At 41.0% G+C, this 20,405-nt stretch overlaps 1 protein-coding gene across 3 annotated transcripts in view; it reads left to right on the top strand.

Annotated features, from left to right (window-relative positions):
* The first annotated feature begins 10,329 nt into the window (after nucleotides 1–10,329).
* zbtb26 (zinc finger and BTB domain containing 26) overlaps nucleotides 10,330–20,405 on the top strand; it is a 38,723-nt gene continuing 28,647 nt past the window's right edge. Inside the window, exon 1 of one of the 3 annotated variants that reach the window (XM_087998452.1) lies at nucleotides 10,330–10,348. Coding sequence is in view for 1 of the 3 variants with exons in the window: in XM_043720121.2 (XP_043576056.1) it covers nucleotides 11,047–11,075 (29 nt within the window). In the remaining 2 variants the exon portion in view is untranslated. Of the gene's footprint in view, nucleotides 10,349–10,383; nucleotides 10,520–10,827; nucleotides 11,076–20,405 lie in introns of those variants that run through there. The other 2 variants (XM_043720123.2, XM_043720121.2) reach the window with 2 other exon arrangements.

Genomic DNA, 20,405 nt, shown 5'->3' with positions numbered 1-20,405 from the left:
CATTATTAAGGATGAGATTGTGAGGTGTTTGGTAAAATAGGGCTGAGTCAGCACGGCTTTGTCAAGAGGACATCATGCCTAACAAATCTGTTAGAATTATTTGATGGGGTAACAAGCAAGCAAGACAAAGGAGAGCCAGTGGACATGATCAATTTGGATTTCCAGAAGGTCTTTGACAAAGTGCTGTACAGAAGACAAGATAAAATAAAAGCCCATCATTTTGGGGACAAGGTACTGGCATGGATAGAGGATTCGCTGAGCGGCAGAAGGCAGAGAGAGGGAATAAAGAAATCTTTCAGGATGGCAGCTGATAACTAGTGAAGTTCTGCAGGGGTCAGTGTTGGGACCACAATTATTCAGGTTATGCATTAACGTTCTGGATGAAGGAACTGAAGGGCATTATTGCTGGGTTTGCAGATGACACAAAAATAGTGGATGGACAATAGTCTTGAGGAAGCAGCAATGCTGCAGAAGAATTTGGACAGGCAAAGAAAATGGGCAAAGAAATGACAGGTGGAATACAAATGTGGGAGAGTGTGAGGTTATGCACTTGGGTAGGAAGAATAGAGATTATTTTCTAAATGAGAAAAGGCTTCAGAAATCTGAAGCACAAAGGAACTTGGAAGTATTTGTTCAGGATTCCGTTAAGACTAACATGCAAGCTTAGTTGGCAGTTAGGAGGGCAAATGCAATATTAGCATTCATTTCAAGAGGGCTAGAATATAAGAGCAGAGATGTACTGCTGAGGCTGTAGAAGGCTCTGGTCAGAGCACATTTGGAATGTTGTGAGCAGTTTTAGAACTGAGATGAGGAGAAATTTCCTTAGCTAGAGAATAGTGAATCTGTGGAACTCATTGCAGCAGAAGACCACGTTGGCCAAGTCAGAAAGTCATCAATTCGTAGAGATACACAGCATGGAAACAGGCCCTTCAGTCCAACTCATCATGCAGACCAGATATCTTAAATAAATCTAATCCCATTTGTCAGCATTTGGCCCCATATCCTTCTAAACCCTTCCGATTCACATACCCATCCGAATGCCTTTTAAGTGTTGTAATTGTACTAGCCTCCATCACTTCCGCTGGCAGCTCATTCCATATATATACCACCCTATTCTTGAAAAGGTTGCCACTTAATTCCCTTTTAAATCTTTCTCCTCTCACCTTAAACCTATGCCCTCTAATTTTGAACTCCCCACCCCTGAGAAAAGACCTCCATGCCCCTCATAATTTTATAAACCTCTGTAAGATCACCTTTCAGCCTCTAACACTCCAAGGAAAATATCCTCAGTCTATTTGGCCTCTCCTGGAATCATACAGCACGGAAACAAACTCTTTGGTCCAACTCGTCCATGATAATCAGATATCCCAATCTGACCGAGTCCTATTTGTCCATATTTGACTCATAATCCCTCTAAACCCTTCTTATCCATAACCTGTCTAGATGCCTTTTAAATATTATATTTCTACCAGGCTTCACCACTTCCTCTGGCAACTGGTTCCACACACAGACCATCCTCTGTAAGAAAAAGCTACCCCTCACGTCTTTTTTAAATCTTACTCTTCTCACCTTAAACCTCAGTGAGTGTATTTAAGACAGAGACAAATAGGTTCTTAAAAAGCCAGAGGATCAAGGGTTATGGGAGAAGGCAGAAAAATAAGGTTGAGAAAATATCAGCCATGATTGAATGGTGGAATAGAATCGATGGGCTGAATGGTCTAATTCTGCTTGTATGTCATATGATGTTACAGAGACCATATGTGGACTGTTATGAGCAGCTTTGGTCTTCTTATTTAAGGAAGGATATCCTTTCAGTGGAGGCATTTCAGAGAAGATTCACCAAGATGAAACCTGGTATCATACCTGAAATCGTCTCCTCAGCAAAGGCCAAACAGGTCGGGACTGTACTGACTGGATTCAGAAGTATGAGAGGCAATCCCATTGAAACATATAGGATTTTTAAGGGACTTGACTGTGTAAATGTTGAGAGGATGCTTCCCCCCATGGGAGAGCCTGGGACTAGAGGGCATAGTCTAAGAACAAAGCGGTGCCCATTTAAAGCTGAAATGCGGAGGAATTTCTTCTCTTAGAGAGTTGTGAGACTTTGGAAGTCCTTGCTACAGAAAGCTGTAGGAACAGAGTTGCTATTTATATTTAAGGCTGAGATTTGTTCCTACCTTATATTTAGATTCTTGATTGGTAGGGGAATCAAAGGTTACAGGGAAAATGCAGTAAAGTAGATATAGGAATGTTGGATCAACCATGATCCTATCGAATGGCAGAGCAACCTTGAGGGGCCAAATAGCCTACTCCTATTTCAATTTCTTATGGTTAAATACCAACTGTGATACAAATAGTGTGAGAGGCACAGAGGGGACAAAATTCTTGAACTGAATTCAAGAGAGTGTTTTTAGTCAGACTGTTAAGGGAGTCATAGATGAAATGGCAGATGCTCTGAGGAGCATTTTCAAATGCAATTAATGTTAGGCTGGTTTGATCTCAGTGGTGGTCATATTACTAGAATCAATACCAAGAGATACAAAAAGCTGTTTGTGTCATACAACTGTTAGTTGTAGAGGCATAAATTGATCAGGGATAGTCAGTATGGCTTTGTTAAGGGAAGATCATGACTTACTAACTTACTTTAATAGAGTCATAGAGATGTACAGCATGGAAACAGACCCTTTGGTCCAACTCGTCCATGCCAACCAGATATCCCAACCCAATCTAGTCCCACCTGTCAGCACCCAGCCCATATCCCTCCAAATCCTTCCTAATCACATACCCATCCAAATGCCTCTTAAATGTTGCAATTGTACCAACCTCCACCACATCCTCTGGCAGCTCATTCCATACACGTACCACCCTCTGCTTGAAAAAGTTGCCCCTTAGGTCTCTTTTATATCTTTCCCCTCTCACCTAAACCTATGCTCTCTAGTTCTGGACTCCTGACCCCAGGGAAAAGACTTAGTCTATTTATCCTATCCATGCCCCTCATCATTTTGTAAACCTCTATAAGGTCACCCCTCAGCCTCCGACGCTCCAGGGAAAACAGCCCAGCCTGTTCAGCCTCTCCCTGTAGCTCAGATCCTCCAACTCTGGCAACATCCTTGTAAATCTTTTCTGAACCCTTTCAAGTTTCACAACATCTTTCTGATAGGAAGGAGACCAGAATTGCATGCCATATTCCAACAGTGGCCTAACCAATGTCCTGTACAGCCGCAACATGACCTCCCAACTCCTGTACTCAATACTCTGACCAATAAAAGAAAGCATACCAAACACCTTCTTCACTATCCTATCTACTTGCGACTCCACTTTCAAGGAGCTATCAACCTGCACTCCAAGGTCTCTTTGTTCAGCAACACTCCCGAGGACCTTACTATGAAGTATATAAGATTTGCTTTGCCAAAATGCAGCACCTTGCATTTATCTGAATTAAACTCCATCTGCCATTTCTTAGCCCATTGACCCATCTGGTCCAGGTCCTGTTGTAATCTGAGGTAACCCTCTTCGCTGTCCACTACACCTCCAATTTTGGTGTCATCTGCAAACTTAATAACTGTACCTCTTATGTTCGCATCCAAATCATTTATGTAAATGACAAAAAGTAGAGGGCCCAGCACCGATCCTTGTGGCACTCCACCGGTCACAGGCATTCAGTCTGAAAAACAACCCTCCACCACCACCCTCTGTCTTCTACCTTTGAGCCAGTTCTGTATCCAAATGGCTAGTTCTCCCTGTATTCCATGAGATCTAAGCTTGCTAATCAGTCTCCCATGGGGAACCTTGTGGAATGCCTTACTGAAGTCCATATAGATCACATCCACTGCTCTGCCCTCATCAATCTTCTTTGTTACTTCTTCAAAAAACTCAATCAAGTTTGTGAGACATGATTTCCCATGCACAAAGCCATGTTGACTATCCCGAATTAGTCCTTGCCTTTGCAAATAAATGTACATTCTGTCCCTCAGGATTCCCTCCAACAACTTGCCCACCACTGAGGTCAGGCTCACCGGTCTATAGTTCCCTGGCTTGTCTTTACTGCCCTTCTTAAACACGTTTGCCAACCTCCAGTCTTCTGGCATCTCACCTGTGACTATCGATGATACAAATATCTCAGCAAGAGGCCCAGCAATCACTTCTCTAGCTTCCCACAGAGTTCTCGGGTCCACCTGATCAGGTCCTGGGGATTTATCCACTTTTAACCGTTTCAAGACATCCAGCACTTCCTCATCTGTATCTGGACATTTTGCAAGATGTCACCATCTATTTCCCTACAGTCTATATCTTCCATATCCTTTTCCACAGTAAATACTGATGCAAAATATTCATTTAGTATCTCCCTCATTTTCTGTGGTTCCACACAAAGGCCGCCTTGCTGATCTTTGAGGGGCTCTATTCTCTCCCTAGTTACCCTTTTGTCCTTAAATGTTTTGAGGAATAACAAAGAGCATTGATCCATTGGATGCTTTCTACATGAATTTTACTAATACATTTGACAAGATCCCACATGGTCGACTGACCAGAAAAATTAAAGTCTATAGCATACAGCTGAGTGTGGTGCTTTCCATCTAAAATTGGCTCAGTGACAGGAAACAAAGGGTAATGGATGTTTATGTGAATAGAAAGTGATTTCAGCGACATTTCTTGGGGCTCAGTTTTGCGCCTTTTGTTGCTTGTGTCATATATTAATGACTTTGACATGAAAATCAGAAGCACATTTGGGAAATTTGCAGACGACACAAAAATTGGCTGTGTAGTTGATAATGATGAGAAAAACTGTAAATTTCAGGGTGATTTCAATGGTTTGAGTGAACGAATGGAAAAGTGATCAATAAAATTCAATCTGAGGAAGTCCATGGCTCTGCATTTGAAGAGAAAGGGAATTTCCATTAAATAAAGGATATTGAAAAGGGTAGAGCAAATGGGAGGTACGGAGATTATATGCACAGATGCCTGAAGATGGCTGGACAGATAAGTATGATGGTGAAGAAGGCATATAAAATGCTTACCAGCATTGGGCAATAGTATTGAAAACGAGAGCAGTGATGTAATGCTGGAACTATATAAGACACAGGTTAAGTCACAGTTAGAGTTTTGCGCCCAGTTCTGGTCAACACATTACAAGAAATACATAATTGTTCTTGAGAGACTTCAGAGGAAATTTATAAGAATATTGCAAGGGTTTGAAAATTGCATGTATGAGGAAAGATTGGGTTGGCTGGGATTTTTTTCCTGACGCTAGAGGAGACAAAGGAGTGACTTAATTGCTGTGTACAAATTAATGAGATACGATGGTCCAGAAGACATAACAACACTTCCTCTTCTTCAGACAGCTCAGGGAATTTGGCATGTCCACAAGGTCCCTCATCAACTTTTACAGATGCACAATTGAAAGCGTACTGTCCGGCTGGATATCTTTATGGCAACTGCTCTGCCCAGGACCATAAGAACTACAGAAAGTAATGTGCACAGCCCAGACCATCTTGGAAGCCAACCTTCCATCCATGACCCCATTCAAATGGCCAGTTGCTACAAAAAGACCGATCACACCCTGGCAACGCTCTCTTCCAATCTCTTCCATCAGGCAGAATATACAGAAGCTTGAACGTAGGCACCAGTAGATTCAAGAACAGCTTCTTCTTCCCTGCTTATTAGACTGATGAATGGACTCTGATGAATGGCAGCACGGTGGCTCGGTGGTTAGCACTACTGCCTCACAGCAACAGGATCCCAGGTTTGATTCCAGCCTTGGGTGACTGTAGAGTTTCCACATTCTCTCTGTATGGGTTTCCTCCCACAGTCCAAAGATGTGCAGCTCAGGTGAATTGGTTAAATTGCCCATAGTGTTAGGTGCATTAGTCGGTGGGGAAATGGGTCTGCGTGGTTTACTCTTCAGAGTGTCGGTGTGGATTTGTTAGGCTGAAGGGCATGTTCCCATGCTGTAGGGAATCTAATCTAACTTCAAATAATCTTGCCCTGTGTGATGCATGCCTCTATCCAAGATTTTTTTCATCCTATGATCTATATATCCTTTCTTAATAGACTATAATCTGCCTGTACAGTTAGGAAACAGAGCTTTTCACTGTACGTATACACACGTGACAATAAATCAATCAATATTGTTCTCCAATTGGTGGTCACACCTGCAATTTCTAGATATGAGGTCTGTACCTCTCTGTTTCTCTGTCTTGCTTTCCTCCTTTAAACCACTTAAGGATTCTGGGTAATCCAAGATGGAGGAGAAAAAAGTATGGCTGGAAAAGCTGTTCCTTTCTTAAGGTATTTTCAGTGTTGGAGCTGATTTTCATGAACGCTAGGAACAATGATTACTGCTTTATAAGCTGTTGCATTGTTTTGGAACTTTGGGAGGGAAGATCAAAACAACAGCACTTTAGAAAGGATGAAGACAGACAGGATGAGATTCTGAGGTTTAGACAGAAAAAGAAACCTACACTACTGTCTGACTCAGCAGTAACCTGCACAGCTCCTGGCTTTGCTGTCAGTTTTCATATATCTCTGGACATGAAGTTCCTTCTAAGAAAAATAAACAAACAACGAATTCACATCTGACCTTGGAGAAACCTGTGTGGGAGCTCAGAGCAGGAAAGCAGCTAAGTGGCTTTTTAAAGTGTAACATTACTGTTTTTATTTTGTAAATCTACAATAATGAGTAGAGTGTTTTTTTTTAAATTATATGTTGTTATTGAGATCTGTCTCTTGATTAAACTTTAAAAATATAAAAACATAGGTACTAAGCTAGCCTGGAGTTGTTAGACCAATAAGGCTGTGCTATTTTCCAGATCTGCAGATTGTTAAGGTGCAAAGATGGCATTTAGTAGAGTGATGAGCTCTTCTTGTTGGATGTGGGATATTAGGGAGAGTTTCCTTGTTACTAATTATTATGTCTGCAGGAAGTTTATTTGTTTGCGAATCCTGTCTGCATGGAATGATTGGAGTGGCAGTTAGAGGCAATGAGGAATTTACAGAAGCTAGGAGGTGTGCTGGATGGCATTTGCAAGGAGGGAAATAAATTGAAGATACAGACAGATAGATGCGTGACACAGGAAAGGTCGGAGAAGGAGGCAGGTACTGCAGTAGTCTCCTGTGGCTGTCCCCATCTCAAACAAGTATACTGTTTTGGAAAATGTGGGGTGTGATGGACTCTCAGAGGAATGTAGCACTGACAGCCAGGTTTCTGATAGTGAGACTGGCTCTAATGTAACAAGGGGTCCACCAGATTCTAAACAATCTATTGTAATAGGGGAGTCTCTAGTCAGAGGCACAGATAAATGATTCTGCGGCTAAGAGTGAGACATCGGAATTGCCTCCCTGGAGCCAGAATCAAAGATATCTTGGAGAGGGTGCAGAGTATTCCCAAAGGGGATAGGGACCAGCAGGAGGTTGTTGTTCCTAATGGAACACTCAAAATAGGAAGAGAAAAGGACGAGATTCTGAGGAGAGAATACAGGGAGTCAGGCCGGAATTTAAAAAGAAGGTCCTCAAGGGTAGTAATATCTGCAATACTCTCGGTGCTGAAAATGTGTTGCTGAAAAAGCGCAGCAAGTCAGGCAGCATCCAAGGAACAGGAGAATCGACGTTTCAGGCATAAGCCAATACTCTCAGTGCCATGAATTAGTGAAGGTAGGAATAGGAGCATAGAGCAGATGAATGCTTGGCTTAGGAGCTGGTGCAGGGAAGAAGGATTCACATTTTTGGATAATTGGAATGTCTTCTGGGGTTGAAATGACCTGAATAAGAAGGATGGATTACACCTGAATTGGAAAGGGACTAATATACTGGTGGGGAGATTTGCTAGAGCTGCTCAGAAGCATTTCAACTACAAAGGGATAGTTGGAGTCAAGGAGATAATGAAGAAAGAGACCAGTCTGAGACTGGTCCAGTTGGGAAAAGGAGTAAGTCAAACAGACAGGGCAGGCAGGAACAACATAGAGAACAAGGTAGGACTGTTAAATTAAACTGAATTTATTTCAATGAAAGAAGCCTGACAGGCAAGGCAGATGAACTCAGGGCACGGTTAGGAACATGGAACTGGGATATCATAGCAATTACAGAGACGTGGCTCAGGGATAGACAGGACTGGCAGCTTAATGTTTCAGGGTACAAATGCTATACGAAGTATCGAAAGAGGATGACAGAGGAGAAGGAGTGGGTTTTTTTTAAGGACAACATTACGGCTGTATTTAAGACATATATTCTTGGGAATAAATCCAGGGAAATTATTTTGATGGAAGTGAGAAAGAAGAAAGGAATGATCACCTTATTGGGTTTGTACTATATATCCTCAAAGGTCATTGGGAAATTGAGAACCAAATTTGTAAGGAGATCTCTGTTATGTATAAGAATAATAGGGTGGTTATGGCAGGGGATTTTAACTTTGCAAATATATACTGGGAATTTGCTTAATGCGTACAAGAAAATCTTCTGATTCAGTATGTGGGTGTACCTACTAGAGAAGGTGCAAAACTTGACCTACCCTTAGGAAATAAGGCAGGCCAAGTGATTGAGGTGTTAGTGGGGGGGAAGACTTTGGGTCCATTCACCATAATTCTTCAGATAGTGATGGAAAAGAATAGACAGGATCAAAAAGTTGAAGTGCTAAATTGGAGGAAGGCCAATTTTGACGCTATTAGGCAAGAACTTTCAAAAGCTGTTGGGGCAGATGTTCACAGGTAAAAAGATGGCTGGAAAATGGGAAACCTTCAAGAATGAGATAATGATAGTACAGAGACAGTATGTTTCTGTTAGGGTGAAGGGCAAGATTGGTAAGTGTAAGGAATGCTGGATGACCAGAGAAATAGAGGTTTTAGTTAAGAATAAGGAAGAAACATATGTCAAACAAGACAGCAGAAATTGAATGATTCTTTAGAAGAATATTGGTGCTGGATCCATTGCTTTTCATCATTTATATAGATGATTTGGATGTGAACATAGGAGATATGGTTCGTGAGTTTGCAGATGACAACAAAATTGGAGGTGTAGTGAACAGCGAAGAAGGTTACCTCTGAGCACAATGGGATCTTGATCAGATGGGCCAAGGAGTGGCAGATGGAGTTTAATTTAAATAAATGTGCGCTGCTGCATTTTTGAAAAGCAAATCAGGGCAGGACTTATACACTTTATGGTAAGGTCCTGGGGAGTGTTGCTGAACAAAGAGACCTTGGAGTACAGGTTCAGAGTTCCTTTAAAGTGGAGTCACAGGTAGGCAGGATAGTGAAGAAGGCAGTTGGTATGCTGCTTTTATTGGTCAGTGCATTGAGTTGAAACATCATGTTGTGGCTGTACAGGACATTGGTAGGCCATTTTTGAAGTACTGCGTACAATTCTAGTCTCCCTGCTATAGGAAGGATGTTGTGAAACTTGAAAGGGTTCAGACAAGATTTACAAGGATGTTGCCAGGTTTAGAGGATTTGAGCTGTAGGGAGAGGCTGAATAGGCTGAGGCTGTTTTCCCTGGAGTGTCGGAGTCTGAGAGATGACATTATAGAGGTTCATAAAATTATGAGGGACAGGGGGAAGGTGAATAGGCAAGGTCTTTTCTCTGGGGTGGGGGAGCCCAAAACTAGAAGGCATAGGTTTAAGATGAAAGAGGAAAGATGTAAAAGGGACATATGCGGCAACATTTTCATGCAGAGGACGGTGCGTGTATGGGATGAACTGCCAGAGGAAATGGTAGAGGCTAGTACAAATACAATATTTAAAAGGAATCTGGATGGGTATATGAATAGGAAAGGTTTAGAGGGATGTGAGCCACATGATAGCAAATGGGACTAGATTTATTTAGAATATCGGATCAGCATGGATGAATTGGAACGAATGGTCTGTTTCTGTGCTGTATATCACTATGACCTTAACCAAGCTTTTGACTACTTGAGTTAATAACTGAGTGGCTTGGCATCATATTTTATTTCATAAAGCTCCTGTGAATTGCATTGGGACCTTTTATTACTTTAAAGTCACAATACAAATATAAGTAGTTGTTGTTAAGTGTCCACTGGTATGGAAATTGTGAATCCCATCTCATGGTTTTAAAAAAACAATTTATCTGGTGGTTCACCTCATTCTTTTCTATTCACTTTTTGATAGGTGTATGTTAACCTGCCTTGTTTTCCTTTTATTTACAAAAGTCACCACGACATATTGAGGATACTTCAATGAATGCGAGGCCCTTTGGGACCTTTCTGAGGGGTTGAGTGCTAGGGTGACTCATGACTGCAAGCTTTTGTTTGGGAGGGTGGAATCACAGCATCATTTCAATTGTGGGACTTTGAGAGAAGTTTTTTTTTCCCCTTTGGAAGAGTGTTCGGTGAAAAAGAAGAATGCAGGTGAGGGTGATGGAGTGGGGAGTTGGAGGTGCAGGGTCAGGGTGGCCCCTTTAAGCGGGATGATTGACGGGGTTCTTGCAGTGTTTGTCTAGATTAATCCAGTCCGCCCTCGCTCCCGTGCTCGAGCAGGGACACGAGCCTTGGAGCTTCAAGAATCCGGAGGAGGGGAAGGTACAGTGTTTATATCAAAATCTTCAGTCCTTCAACTCCTCATCCGCATATTTTTGATGCCCCCCTCGTTTCCCTGGGTAGAAAGGGAGCGGATCTGTCTGTGTGTGTGGTTTTTTTTTAATGAATATATTGTGCGTGTGTGGAGTTGGTTTTCTCTTTTATTTCTGTTTGGGGCGCTCGCTATCACAATGCTAGATCGGCGGGGTTTCTCTCTCTCTCTCTCTCTCCCTTTGCTAGAACCGTCTCCAGCGCTCCGCCTAGAGAGAGACAAAAACCCACATTAGATAGGCACTCCAGCGAGGCCCGGAAACCATTGCTAAGGTGCAGAGGGAGGGAATATAAAAATGAAATTGTTGAGGTGGAAGTTGGCGCTGGCGTGTGCTCTTCTGGAGCAGCAGTGTTGCTGTTCTCTGTACGTGTGTGTTACTCTTTGTTCAGGGCAAATCTAGAGCAGGCTTGGCTTTGTTCCATTACAGCACTAGGCCCAAAAAGGCTGCAGTCTGGCTCCATTTACCAACACATTACAAATGATGACTCCCACACTTGTATTTCACAGGTTCGTTTTTCTTTCGCTTTGAGAATTATTTGTGTAGTAACTTGGTAAGGAATTTCGTAACGTTTTCAACTTGCAGAACTGTTGATAGTAGGAATTGATATCCTAAATCGAACTCTCTTTCTTTTCCACCCCCCCCGTCCTGGTCTTTCACAACAGATGCTGGATGAGTTATTTAAAGTACCACTGGACTGATTTGTACATGTTATTTTTAGTTCATCCGTCTTACTGCAAGTTCGTTGGTGATGAATTTTAAAATGGTTGTATGCATTGAATTAGTGTCCTTTTAGTTGTGCTGTAGCATTTTGTGGAACACCAGAACACTATGTACATGCTGTTCAATTTTTGCACATGTATAGTTTCAATCATGTCCCTTTTTTTTAAACTCCTGCAGTTTTGCTTTAATCACTTTATTGGGCACTGAAATGATGGCAAGTGTTTCTCCACACACACACTTTTACATACTAACTTTATCTATTTAGTCCTGTGGAGCAAAATGAAGAACAAATAAAATGGGGCTTTTCAACACATGATATAGTAATTTAAGTACAGATATAACTTTGAGATACAGTTTTACAAATAACAATTTTATAGTCCCAAGTAATTTCTATTGATGTAATATTGAAAGAAAATTATTTATTCAGCTACCTTTATGTATAAGGAGAATGTAAAAACTTTCACATTTTGAAAAATATGTTACAGATTTGACTTTTGGGATAAACACCCACCTTCATTAACATAATACTATAAAGTTAAAAATGTTGCTGTGAACTTGTAATAAACAGAGACCCAACAATATAAGTAAATTAAAATGCCCTTATGAAACAGTGCAGATTACAGCAGTGATGACTTAATCAATGCTAATGCTTTTTAAACACAACTTTGTTCTCATTTCCAATATCTCATCCACACTGCTGAAAGAAGCACGGCTTCTGTTCTTCTTTGAAGTGGTATGTAAATAGTTTTTTCATATCAGGTGAGTGCGTTACTGTGGTCTTCGGTGATGCAGAGGTTTTATGTTAATGTTCTTTAATCAGAAACGCCAAGTGATATATGAAATAATCTATAGAACATAGAGAACTGAAACGATGAAGGAATTTATTTGTCATGGAGGGATGAGAAGAAATGGGACTAATAGCTTCTCCTCCTATAGAGTGATTCTGTCCTTGTTCTGTCAGAATGAAAGACAATAATTCATCAACACTACTTCTATCAATCATCATTTGATGTCCTTCATCTGAAGGGACACTATTTAAAAATGCTCTAATTATTTCACTTCACAAGTTTTGGTAAAAATTGTTTTAATTCTCAGTGTGCTTTGTAATCTATAAGGAATATTTGAAATGAGATCAGAGAGCAGTGTTATACTAATCTTGGTAGAAGTACCAAAAGAATTGAATTGTTACTGTTTTGATTTTCTCTAAATTCTCAAGATATTCTCCTTCAAACATGCCTCACTCTAAAGTTATAACAACCTGACAGAAGTGAACAATTTATTTTTAATTCCGAATTGCTGTGATTCTGACCATGATTTTGCAACTTTTGAACTGGATAAAAACTGCATGCATTTAATTTTTGTAGATTCTACCAGTGATCACTTGCAGAAGAAAAAAAAATATATTGAATTGTTTGTGCTGCATATTCTTTCATAATGTAGCCCTGTACTCCACATGAGCTGTTTCTCATTTCAAGAATCTCTCCTCATTCTTTTTGTGTGAAAATGTCAAAAGTCTGTAGATAGGGCTAAGTATTTTTGCATACAGATGTCATGAACAATGGAGTCTAAAATTTTAGCATTTTTGATTTGAAGCCACACTGACTTGTGTTTATTTTCTTTCCCAAAACATTTACCTGAAATTCCTTTTTAGAAGATTCAAGATACCAGATTTATAATATTTGAATTCTTAACCCCACCCATGCCAGTACTGGCTTTAGCATTCAAAATGGCCATCTGGCCTTTCTGCACAAAGAAACAAAATCCAGGGAGTCTGCAAATCTGTCACAGTTGGTACAGCAGCCTGAGTGGATGCTCGATTGCTGTTTGGACCCATCTGTCAAATACCCTGATCTGCAACAATAAAAAATCAAAGTCGAGACGGGGTCAATAGATAATGACTTATGTTTGGTGCCTTCTGATGTGCTCAGAGAATGTTTGCATAATTATGAGATTGTACTGTGCAATTCTATTTTCTTTAAAAGGTGATTTTCCATTAGCTATAATCATAGATTCTTTTGTCCTAGATGGCCAAAGGTTAAGAGTTGCTTGTGTGAAATGGGTACATTTTGTCAATGAAAAATAACAATCTGTGCATATTGTACAAATCCTGGTTAGAAATTGGTGTCACTGTTTGAAGCTAAAAATACCAAGTTTGTCATGTATCAGGGTCAAATCTTCACTCTGATTTACCTCCTAGCTGAGAAATCTCCAAAGATCATAGGCTAAGCTGCAACCAAATTGACATTACAACCATCAATTGTTATCACTCAATCCTCAGGCTATGATATCATGACAACTCCGTGCTTGAGAAAGGTGTTAATAGAGCCTTCAGTTTACAAATCTTGGATGGAATTATGGTTTTATAAGTTAAAAGTTGTTGAAGGAAAGATAAATGTTTGCCAAAAATAAGAAGTCTTCTGGAGGCAGCTTTGCAGCTTTAGAAAATAAGATGACTGGGTTTTACACATGAGATCAGAATGATAATTAAATCAATATTGCTAATTTTTAAAAATCTGAGAACATAACAAATAATGGGTAAAGTGGTTTAAAACTGACAAATGAAGCTCTAATTGAAATATGTGGAGAAAAAGTGTGGGTCTGTATTGCAATATCAGTTCTGCAGAATGGAGCATCTGTTAGAAATATAATGTTTAAATTAAGAATTGAAATAAAAAATAAGTGCTAGCTCAATTTCTTTTTACAAATGTAATGATGATGGGTAGAAGCTTTGTAAATGTAACTGTTTTTGTAAAAAGTGGAGTTTTGGGGTCTTGTCTCCAATCCGTGTTACTTTATGTGAATAAGTATAGTGCAAACTGGCTCATCGCTGATATTTTTACAAAACCATTCTAATGAAAGGTTAGAAATTGTCCTATATTGCCCTATTCAACATATTTTGTTTCTATTACCTAGTAGAAAGTACTGTTTTGAAAATTTTAATGGGTGATGAGTCGAGGCCCCTTATTTAGGACATTAGAAAGATTTTAAAAGTTTTGATTACATTACCCCAAACTAGAGTTCTGAAAACCTGAAAAATGGTAAGACAAAGGAAAGGCTGGAGTTTGCGTCCCTGGAAAAGAGAGAGTTAAAATACATGTCCTTCAGTGAGCGTATGTTTGAGAATGTTCTGGAGAGAAGTAAGTTCTGGGGGCAATGCATTGGCCATCTCTTTGTCATCAGTGTTTTTCCATCCACAAAAACACATGGGTATGCAGCAAACAATCCATTTCAGAATGCTGCACCTTTTGATTCAGGGGACAATCCTTGAGAAGTAGGTCGTCTTCTGTTTAAGAAAAGTGGTAAGGAAAAGCCAACAACTATAGACCGGTGAGCCTGATATCAGTGGTGAGCAAGTTATTGGAGGTAATCTTGAGGGCCAGGGTTTACATGTATTTGGAAAGGCAAGGACTGACTGGGGATAGTCAACATGGCTTTGTGCGTGGGAAATCGTGTCTCATAAACTAGTTTGAGTATTTTGAAGAAGTAACAGGATTTAATGAGGGCAGAGCAATGGATGTGATTTACATGGATTTCAGTAAGGTGTTTGACCAGATTCTACACAGTAGACTGGTTAGCAAGGTTAGTTCACACACAGTAGAGAGAAAACTAGTGAATTTGGTACATAACTGGCTCAAAGATAGAAGATACAGGGTGGTGGTGGAGGGTGTTTTTCAGACTGGAGGCCTGTGACCAGTGGTGTGCCCCAAGAATTGGTGCTGGGTCCACTGCTTTTTGTCATTATATACATAATTTGGAAGTGAACTAGGAGGTATAGTTAGAATGTTTGCAGATAATACCAAATTGGAGGTGTAGTGGACAACAATGAAGGTGACCTTCGAATACAATGGGACCATGATCGGTTGGGGCAATGGGCCAAGGAGTGGCAGATGGAGTTGAATTTAGATAAATGTGAGGTGCTGTATTTTGGAAAGGAAAATAAGGGCAGGACTTTTACACCTTAATGGTAAGGTCCTGAGGAGTGTTGCTGAACAAAGATGTTGGAATGCCGGTTCATAGTTCCTTGAAAGTGGAGTCTCAGTTATATAGGATAGTGAAGAAGACATTTAATGTATTTATCTTTATTGGTTTTTGCATTGAATATAGGAATTGGCAGGTCATGTTCCAGCTGTACAGGACATTGATTAGGCCATTATTGGAATATTGTGTGCAATACTGGTATCCCTCCTAGAGGAAGAATGTTAGAAACGTGAAAGGGTTCAGAAAAGATTTGGAAGGATTTGCCAGGATTAGAAGGTTTGAGCCATAGGTAGAGACTGAATAGGCTGGGGCAACGTTGTCTGGAGCGTCAGAGACGGAGGGGTGACCTTCTATAGAGGTTTATAAAATCATGAGGGACATGGAGAGGGTGAATAGTCAAGGTCTTTTCCCCAGGGTGCGAAGTCCAAAACTAGAGGGTATAGGTTTGCAATAAGAGGGGAAAAATTTAAAAGGACCTCGGGGACAACGTTTTCATGGAGAGAGGTACATGCATGGAATAAGCTGCTGGAGAAATTGGTGGAGGCTGGTACAAATATAACATTTTAAAAGGCATCTGGATGGGTACATGAAGAGGAAGGGGTTAGAGGGATGTAGGCCAAATGCTTGCAACTGGGATTAGATTAATTTAGAATATCTGGTTGGCATAGGCGAGTAGGACTGAAGGGTCTGTTTTGTGCTATATATCTGTTTCCCTAATAGTTGCACATGAAGCTCCAAGGAGTTCTAAATTGGAGAAAGGCCAATTTTGATGATATTAGGCAAGAACTTTCAAAAGCTGATTGGGGGCAGAAGTTCATAGGTAAAGGTACGGCTGGAAAATGGGAAGCCTTCAGAAATGAGATAACAAGAATCCAGAGAAAGCATATTCCTGCTAGGGTGAAAGGAAAGGCTGGTATCTATAGGGAATGCTGGGTGACTAAAGAAATTGAGGGTTTGGTTAAGAAAAAGAAGGAAGCATTTGTCAGGTATAGACAGGATAGATCGAGTGAATCCTTAGAAAAGTATAAAGGCAGTAGGAGTATACTTAACAAGGAAATCAGGAGGGCAAAACGGGGACATGAGCTAGCTTTGGCAAATCGAATTAAGGACAAAAGGGTAACGAGGGAGAAAATAGGGTCCCCTTAAAGATCAGCAAGGCGGCCTTTGTGTGGAGCTGCAGAAAATGGGGGGTGGGAATACTAAATGAGTACTTTGCATCAGTATTTACTGTGGAGAAGGATATGGAAGATATAAACTGTAGGGAAATAGATGGTGACACCTTGCAAAATGTCCAAATTACAGAGGAGGAAGTGCTGGATATTTTGAAATGCATAAAGGTGGATAAATCCCCAGGTTAGGTTTACCTTAGAACTCTGTGGGAAGCTAGAGAAGTGATTGCTGGGCCTCTTGCTGAGATATTTGTATCATCGATAGTCACAGGTGAGGTGCTGGAAGACTGGAGCTTGGCAAACGTGGTGCCACTGTTTAAGAAGGATGGTAAGGACAAACCAGGGAACTATAGACCAGTGAGCCTGGCGTCGGTGGTGGGCAAGTTGTTGGAGGGAATCCTGAAGGACAGGATGTACGTGTATTTAGAAAGGCAAGGACTGCTTAGGGATAGTCAACATGGCTTTGTGCATGGGAAATCATGTCTCTCAAAATTGATTGTTACTTGCTCAAAAAACTCAGAGGATTGATGAGGGCAGAGCGGTAGATGTGATCTGTATGGATTTCAGTAAGGCAAGGTTCCTCATGGGAGATTGATAATCAAGGTTAGATCTCACGAAATACAATGAGGACTAGCCATTTGGATATAGAACTGGCTCAAAGTTAGAAGACAGAGGGTGGTGGTGGTGGGTAGTTTTTCAGACTGGAGGCCTGTGACCAGTGGAGTGCCACAAGGATAAGTGCTGGGTCCCCTACTTTTTGTCATTTACATAAATGATTTGGATGCGAGCATAAGATGTACAGTTGGTAAGTTTTCAGATGATACCAAAATTGGAGGTGTAGTGAACAGCAAAGAGTGTTACCTCAGATTACAACAGGATCTTGACCAGATGGGTCAGTGGGTGAGAAGTGGCAGATGGAGTTTAATTCAGATAAATGCGAGGTGCTGCATTTTGGCAAAGCAAATCTTAGCAGGGCTTATACACTTAATGGTAAGGTCCTTGCGAGTGTTTCATGAACACAGATCTTGGAGTGCAGGTTCATAGCTCCTTGAAAGTAGAGTTGGCGGTAGATAGGATAGGGGAGGAGGCGTTTGGTATGCTTTCCTTTATTGGTCAGAGTATTGAGTACATGAGTTGGGAGGTCATGTTGCGGCTCTACAGGACATTGGTTAGGCCCCTTTGGAATAATGCGTGCAGTTCTGATCTTCCTATCAGAAAGATGTTGTGAAACTTGAAAAGGTTCAGAAAAGATTTACAAGGATGTTGCCAGGGTTGGAGGATTTGAGCTTTATGGAGATGCTGAACAGGCTGGGGCTGTTTTCCCTGGAGTGTCGGAGGCTGTGGTGACCTTTTATAGAGGTTTACAAAATTGAGGGACATGGATAGGGTAAATAGCCAAAGCCTTTGCCCTGGGGTTGGGGAGTCCAGAACTAGAGGGCATAGGTTTAGGGTGAGAGAGGAAAGATATAAAAGAGATCTGAGGGGCAACCTTTTCACCCAGAGGGTGATACGTAAATGGAATGAGCTGCCAGAAGAAGTGGTGGAGGCTGGTACAATTGCAACATTTAAAAGGCATTTGGATGGGTATATGAATAGGAAGGGTTTGGAGGGGTATGGGCCGGGTGCTGGCAGGTGGGACTAGATTGGGTTGGGATATCTGGTCGGCATGGACGGGTTGGACCGAATGGTCTGTTTCCATGCTGTACATCTATGACTCTATGTTGTGGATTGTTCTTAACGTTGATATCTTTTGTTAGGCTACTGGTCATCATTCTAGTTGCATGTGAAATCAGTCCTACACCACAGAAGAAGCTATTCAACCCATCAAGCCTGTACTAACATGTCTACGCTAATTACATTTTCCAGCATTTGGCCCATACTTTTGAATGTTATGACACTTCAGGTGCTCATCCACATTTTTTAAAGGTAATGAGGTTTCCTGCATCTACTGCCCTCCCAGACGGTGCATTCCGTGTTCCCATCAACCTTAAATGACTTCCACACCTCTTGCACTGTACCTTTTAAAGTTATGCCCCCTTGTTATTACCCCTCAATCTGATACACTTCAATCAGGCCTTCCTGATCTATTGGGTTTAATGGGTAAGCAAATGCCACCACTTTGAAATACATTGACTCTTTAGTTGGGATGATCTCCAAAATCAGCATAACCATGTTGTTATAGGGTGTTTATTCATAGAATTGGAGTCAAAAACAAATTCATGTTCTCTTTAGTACCGTAACTTTAAGAATTTGCATTAATTCTTGCTGTAATTAGATGACCCAGTTTGGAGGAAAATGCTTAATGATTCTATGTCTTCTCACCATAACTCACTTAGTCTTTATTTTGGAGCAAATTAATGCAAGTGCTGGAATTTGTACTGAAAACAAAAAAGTGCTGGAGATCAGAGTGGGTTTGGCACATCCATGGAGAGAGAGCAAGCTAATGTTTTCAGTCTGGATGATTCTTCACTGCTGATGTGAAAATTTGTGGAGGAAGCAGCATTTATTTAAAATATTGGGGGTGGGAGAGGATGTTGGAACCATTCAGGGGAGAGATTGCTGACTATTTGCCAAACAGGAAAGAACAGAGTCCCATTGTGGGAACAAATTACTGCAGATGTTGGAATCTGTACTGAAGATAACAAATGCTGGAGATCACAGTAGGTCAGACAGCATCCATGGAGAGAGCAAGCTAATGTTATGAATCTAGATGACTCTTCATCAGATGAAGAGTGGGGGTGGGCGGAATGGAGAGACATCATGGTGACAGAGAATGCAACAAGTAAAGCGAAAACAAAAGAGTAGGAATGAGTGTGGGTTCACGATCTGAATGTGCTGAACTCCATATTAAGTCCAGAAGGTTGTAAGGTGCTTAGTCTGAAGCTGAGATGTGTTCTGCAGCTTGCGCTGTGATTGATTGGCTGGCGCAATGCAGCATGTATTAAAATGATAACTTGGAATTGGTTGAAAAGGACTGGGGAAATAGAAACAACTATTTATGCCTTATGGCCTGAATCTGAAACGTGATAAACATTTTGGGGAGGTTTAGGAAATCTAGGTGAAACCATCAGTCAAATTGTCTTTCCATATTCTTAAAAAAAAATCATTATTCTAGACTCTAGTATCAAGGTCACTTTCAAGACTCTAACTTTTATAAAGGAGTTGAAATGCAAACATGAAATCTAGGAAATATTTGTTAATCTTCTTGCACAGAAGAGGTCAGTTAGCTCCTGACACAAATCCATCCCTTTCTAGTGGAATCCAATTAGCCCCTTGCCACTGGTCTCTCCCTGTAGCCCTGGAAACTTGTTTCTCTTCTCTGCCTTTCCAAATTAATTTTGAAATCATTGTTTTATTTTTAACATTCTCTTTCTTGGTAAACACTGATACAAAATACCTCCAAATTCTAGCCTTTCTGTCTCTAAGCAAATAGCATCCCTTTTGTCCCTAATAGACTCCACCCCATCTCTCACTATCTGCTTATGATTAGCATGCAGGTTAAAGATTTTGGCGTTCCATTTTTATGTTGACTGCCATTCAATTCTCTCATTCTCTTTGCCAGTCTGCCTTGAATCTTCTTTTCTCTTGTAAATATTTGTAATTGGTTGGTTGGATTCTCACTTGAAGAATTCACTTGACTTGCATCATACACCCTTTTCTATTTCTGGATTAGTGGTGCTGGAAGAGCACAGCAGTTCAGGCAGCATCCAAAGAGCTTCAAAATCGACGCTTCGGGCAAAAGCCCTTCATCAGGAATAAAGGCAGTGAGCCCGAAGCGTGGAGAGATAAGCTAGAGGAGGGTAGGGGTGTGGAGAAAGTAGCGTAGAGTACAATGGGTGAGTGGGGGAGGGGATGAAGGTGATAGGTCAGGGAGGAGAGGGTGGAGTGGATAGGTGGAAAAGGAGATAGGCAGGTAGGACAAGTCCGGACAAGTCATGGGGACAGTGCTGAGCTGGAAGTTTGGAACTA

This window comes from Chiloscyllium plagiosum, unplaced genomic scaffold, assembly GCF_037043375.1.
Source record: "Chiloscyllium plagiosum isolate Xiang-an unplaced genomic scaffold, Cpla_swu_hap1 HiC_scaffold_21, whole genome shotgun sequence".
Classification (NCBI taxonomy): domain Eukaryota; kingdom Metazoa; phylum Chordata; class Chondrichthyes; order Orectolobiformes; family Hemiscylliidae; genus Chiloscyllium; species Chiloscyllium plagiosum.
Note: the sequence above shows the minus strand (reverse complement) of the source record. Positions and strands in the feature narration are given on the sequence as shown.